Source organism: Cajanus cajan, chromosome 9, assembly GCF_000230855.2.
Source record: "Cajanus cajan strain Asha chromosome 9, NIPB_CcT2T_4, whole genome shotgun sequence".
Lineage (NCBI taxonomy): Eukaryota > Viridiplantae > Streptophyta > Magnoliopsida > Fabales > Fabaceae > Cajanus > Cajanus cajan.
In genome coordinates, this window is record NC_138525.1 from 7,647,054 (window position 1) to 7,653,053 (window position 6,000).

At 35.4% G+C, this 6,000-nt stretch overlaps 1 protein-coding gene across 1 annotated transcript; it reads left to right on the forward strand.

Moving 5' to 3' along the window:
* Positions 1-1,162: 1,162 nt before the first annotated feature.
* On the forward strand, positions 1,163-4,163 carry LOC145951778 (uncharacterized). The gene is made up of 2 exons (XM_083063793.1): positions 1,163-1,320; positions 1,511-4,163. The coding sequence occupies exon 2, from the start codon at positions 1,516-1,518 to the stop codon at positions 3,958-3,960; it is 2,445 nt and encodes an 814-aa protein (XP_082919919.1). The 5' UTR covers positions 1,163-1,320; positions 1,511-1,515; the 3' UTR covers positions 3,961-4,163.
* The last annotated feature ends 1,837 nt before the right edge of the window (positions 4,164-6,000 follow it).

The following is a 6,000-nucleotide window of genomic DNA, read 5'->3' on the forward strand; positions in this document are numbered from 1 at the left end:
ATCTATTGTAGAATTTTCAATGTGATATGATCTGGTAGAAAAGAAAAATGTATAATAAAATTGTTATCTTACGTACAACACGGAAGCCATATGAGATTCTATAAATCGAGAAGGATACACACACTTTATCTTCACACTACTCTCCTTATTTCACCTAGTTCATTTTACTTACTCACAAAAAAGATAGATAGTATAAAACTAGTCAAATTATTGTTAAGAACGATATTTTATTTATGACAAGGTAAGAGACAAAAATATTTATTATGGTATTTAAAAGATGTTATAAAATTATTTGGTAAAATATTCCTAAGCTCATCTTATATGTTATTTTATATTATTTAGTTAATGCTAATATATTATTTAATATTTTTTTAACATTTGAGATTCGTTGTTTGCATATACTTTGATTGATTAGTATGTTATTTTCTTATTTGCAAATGATTTATTTAAAATTTTGTTTTCAAAATAATGTGAAATTTATTTAAATTGTCTCTTAAATTATTTTATACTATATTAATTATTTTTATTTATAATATTGATTTACTATTTTTCTATTCCTCTTCTACACATTTGCAATAATATATAGATTTATGATAATAATATTAATAATTAAAATAATGGTTATTATAATAATAAGTATTATTCTTAAATTATAATAAATAAGTTATTGTTATTGATTAACCAATACAATCATATTATAGGTGATAAATATTTGAATACTTGGATAAAGACTTGACTTGTACATAGATATTTTGACTTTGTGAATATAAATGAGTATGAATTTGATTAAATAGATGAACCTTATTTATTATGACATGATAAACTCATTTATCCTCAAGGACGGAGCCAAGGGGGGACCTACGGGTGCCACGGCCCCCCCAACAATTTTAATTTTTTTTATATACATATATATTACTATATGGCACATTGGCACCCCCTATTTTTAATATAAACTCATATGTATAATTAAATGAATAACCCAAATTTATTTTTTTATTCAACTTTTGGACTTCTGGTACGGCCTGCTATGTGGTATCACTTTGGATTTTTTTTTTTTTTAAAAAAATGTAGCGCCTCATTTGATCATTCCAATTCTTGCCTTCTCAATTCTCAAGTAACACTGGCAATAGGAATAAGATTGGGTAGTGACTATTGACTAGTTAGCATCACAATTCACAGCTTGCACCACGTCAATCAATAATCATCAATTCGTCATTGATTCTTATTTCATAACAACACCTGCACCGCATCATTGGTTCTTCAATCTCTCCTTGGCTCCTTGCGTCTTCAATCTCTCTTTTTATTTTAGTTCTTCAAAAGGTAAATTAACACTTCTTTTTTGTTACTAATATTTTAATGAATGTTTTCTTTTAATTGTTTTAATATTTTCCCCTTTGCTATTATGCTGAAAACCCTTTTCCCCTCAATTTAATTAGAATTTGTTAAGAGTGTTACTGTGTTAGTGTTGTTGCCTATTTCGTATGATTTTTATAGTTTTAAATTCTTTTAGGTTCAATGAAGATGAGGAAGACAACTATTGAATCATTTTTCAAAAGAAAAGAGAGAGATGATGAAGAAACACTGTCTAATACACCAATTTCAAATTTAGATACAAATGTTGATGATGTTGCTGAAGTTGATGAGCAACAGCCACCTCCTCCCAAAGCTTTGAGGACTGAACAAGAAACAATTGAGAGTGGTACCTTGATTCGCGATCCTGGAAAACGTTTACAAATTTGGAACTATCCTATTAATCAACAAGATGATATTCGTAGGGCGTATGTGAAGTTTGGACCATATCAATTTTTAATGGATTTGTATCCACTTTCAGGTCTTGAAGATCATCCTCGCCGATTTCAAGCTCATTGGTTTAGAATGTTTTCTTGGTTAGAATATTCACCGGAAAAAGATGCTGCCTATTGTTTTCCATGTTTTTTATTTTCTAAAAAACCAAGTCCATTCACTTCGGCAGGATTTAGAAATTGGAAGAAAGTGAATAATGGAAAAGATTGTGCATTTTTATCTCACATGGGGAAAAATATTAATTCTGTTCACAATGCTGCTCTTAGATGTTTAGAAGATTTCAAGAATCAATCATGCCACATTGATAAAGTGTTGAACAAGCAAACTTCACAGCAAATTCTAAGCAATCGGTTGTGTCTTAAAGTATCCATCGATGTGGTTAAATGGTTGACATTTCAAGCTTGTGCTTTTAGAGGACGTGATGAGAGTTTGTGGTCAACAAATCGAGGTAACTTTCTTGAAATGATTAAACTCTTAGCTTCTTATAATAACGAAGTAGATCAAGTTGTCTTGGAGAATGCTCCTCAAAATGCAAAATACACTTCACCTACTATTCAAAAAGAAATTTTAAATGTTTTTGCTAGAAGGGTGCAAAATGAAATTCGAGAAGAGATTGGTGATGCAAAATTTTGTTTGATTATTGATGAAGCTCGAGATGAATCTAAGAGAGAACAAATGGCTATTGTTATTAGATTTGTTGATAAGAATGGATTTGTTAAAGAGCGCTTCTTGGATTTAGTACATGTGAAAGATACTACATCATCCACTCTTAAGCAAGAAATCTGTTTAGTATTGTCTAATCATAATCTCAACATTGAAAATATTAGAGGCCAAGGATATGATGGAGCTAGTAATATGCGTGGAGAGTGGAATGGTTTGCAAGCTCTTATTCTTCAAGAATGTCCTTATGCATATTATGTACATTGTTTGGCTCATCAGTTACAATTAGCTCTTGTTGCTGCATCTAAAGATTCAAGTGATGTTCATGCTTTTTTTCAAAACTTGAGTAGGATTGTTAATGTTGTGTGTTCTTCTTGCAAACGCAATGATGAGTTACATGATGCTTATGAGACTGAAATTGCACGTTTGGTTGCAAATGATGAGATTGAAACTGGGAGGGGAGCTAATCAAATTGGCACACTACAAAGACCTGGAGATACTAGATGGAGTTCTCATTTCAATTCAATATGTAGCCTTCTACGCATGTTTAATGCAACTACTTCAGTTCTTGAAGATTTGGTGGTTAATGGAACTGGCTCTCAACGAGGTGATGCTACTTATGCTTTCAGAGTATTGATGTCTTTTGAATTTGTTTTCATTTTACATGTTATGAAAGAAATTATGGGAATCACAGACAAGCTTTGTCAAGCTTTGCAGCAAAAGAATCAAGACATTGTGAATGCTATGTGTTTGGTTTCTAGCACAAAGTCACTAATTCAAAAGTTAAGGGATTTTGGTTGGGATTCTCTTTTAGAAAATGTTAACTCTTTTTGCAATAGCCGAGGTGTACCAATTCCTGATATGAGTGCTACTTACTCTGACATAATTCGAACTCGGCTTAAAAAGGATTCTGTGACAGTTGAGCATCATTATCGTGTAGATATATTTACTGCAGCGATAGATTATCAATTGAAAGAATTGAATAGTAGATTCAGCGAGCAATCAACTGAACTTCTTATGTTGAGTGTAGCTTTGGATCCTAAAGATGCATTCAAATCATTTAATGCTTGTGATATTTGTAGTCTAGCTAAGAAATTTTACTCTTCAGATTTTTCTGACCAAGAAATGATTCATATGGAATATGAATTGCAACATTATGAGTTTGATGTGCCAAAGGATCCCAAATTTCATAATTTGTCAACTCTTGGTGAATTATGTCAAAAACTAGTAGAGGTTGGCAAATCAAATGTTTATCCTTTAATTGATCGATTGATACGACTTGTTCTTACTCTGCCCGTGTCAACAGCAACTACAGAACGTGCTTTTTCAGCTATGAAGATTATAAAAACAAGTTTGCGCAACAAGATGGAAGATGGTTTTCTTACTGACTACATGATTGTTTATATTGAGAAGGAGATTGCACGAAGATTTACAACTGATATGATAATTGATGATTTTTACTTCATGAAACAACGACGGGCACAACTTAAGAAATAAAGGTACATACTTGAATAACTTGATCTTGCAATATGTTCGATATATTTATCAAATGTAAATATGAGAAATAATTTTTATTAAATTATGTTAATTATTATCTAGTTTTGTCAGATAATATGCTTTTGATACTTTAATTTTCATTTATTATAAATTATATATTATTTATTCTCGGCCCCCCAGTATTGAAATCCTGGCTCCGTCCCTGTTTATCCTAACTAGTCATTATAAAATTTGTTAAAAGTTCAATTTTTAAATATAATTAAAAATTTGTTTTATATATATATATAGATATACACACATATGTATGCATGTCTAAATTATGTCAAAGTATTGTTGTATGTTTTTTTTTGTCAATCTATATGATATTTGTCTTCACTTCTTTTATGTTTTTTGTAACGACCCGGCTGACTACTACACTCACCATCATAACACACAGGAAACACTAGACAGAATAGAACAAGTATATAAATATAGAGTTTAGAATATAAATATATACATATGTCCCGAGTCCGACTAGAGTTAGGGCATGCAATACAAGAATTACATCAAAAGTCACTATGCCAAGTGACCAAAACAAACAAAGCATCCATAGAAGTCAGCTCCATCTATCAGCTGCCGACTCATCACTATCCACCACCTATCCCTGCTCTGCTCCCGTACATAGTACGATCATAGCAGTCCAACCACATGGAAACACAAAGGGTAAGCTAGCATAAAAAGGAACAACATATATAAAGATTTAGGAAATATAAAAACTACAATTATCAACACTTCATCAACATACATCCCCCGGCTTTCAACATGATCATCAATAAGCATGCAATGCGTCGTCACGCATATCAACTCGGAGATCTCCTACAACAACTCAGCCTTTCGGCCTACATCAACTCAGTCTTACGGCCTACAACAACTCAGTCTTACGGCCTACAACAACTCAGCCTTTCGGCCTACAACAACTCAGCCTTACGGCCTACATCAACTCACATCAACATTCCAACACAACACAACTTATACATCTCAACATATCAACTTGCAACACAACACAACTGTACAACTCAACATCCATCAACCAACATCCTCCACTAGTCATTAAGTTATCTTCATCCATCTCAGCTAACTCAGCATACAACATCATTAACCAACATGTAGAAGAACCCCATCTCCGCGCCCAGCGCACTCGAGGTTGCGCCCAGCGTGGTGCAACCAGAGAGTACCAGGGACAAGCGCGCTCAGCGCGAGCATGCCCGCGCCCGGCGGGACTCAGCCAGAGAGCCCATGGCTCTCCCGCGCTTGGCGCAATAACCAATTGCGCCCAACGCATGCCAGACATAGACCCCAAGGGACCCCGCGCGCCCGGCGTGCCCAAACTCGCGCCCAGCGCGGGGAAGGCAGAGACCTCCCTTGTTCTTGCGCCCAGCGCAATTCAAATTTGCGCCCAGCGCCCACAAGGCAGAGACTCCTAAGGAGTCTCACGCCTAGCTCGGCAAGGGCCGCGCTCAGCGCAGCCTCGAAACCCAAAGACAAGTCACTACGGGTATTGCGCCTAGCGCGGTCCAAGTCACGCTCAGCGCGGGCCAACCAGAGACACACATTTTCAAGCGCGCCTAGCGCACTCATCGTTGCGCCCGGCGAGCTTGGCCAAATAGGGTCCCCTGGTGGCCACGCGCCCAGCGCGATGAACAGCGCTCAACGCGAATCCCAGCAACAACCTCACCAGTTCGAAAACCTTAACCAAATCCTGCAAAAACAGCCATCAATCCAACATGCAAACCATCCAAAAGCTTCCTCTTTCATTAAACATCAATAAAAATGATACATTTTCGACATGCAATCATGAAATCATCAAAAACCCCAAAAATTTATTCAACTCCGAAACCCTCCCAAAAACCCATTTTCAGCAGTCTTAACTCAGAAATCCAGAAATCATCAAATAACAAATGAGTTTATGAACTCGTCCACAGCCAAATACAACATAATGACTAGCTTCCCTTACTTCGGGTGAAGATTCCGAGCTCCGAGAAGCTTGAACGGAGAAGAAGA

Bases quoted from the DNA above. Each gene is read 5' to 3' on its own strand.
- LOC145951778 (XM_083063793.1), top strand. From the start codon at position 1,516: ATGAAGATGAGGAAGACAACTATTGAATCATTTTTCAAAAGAAAAGAG.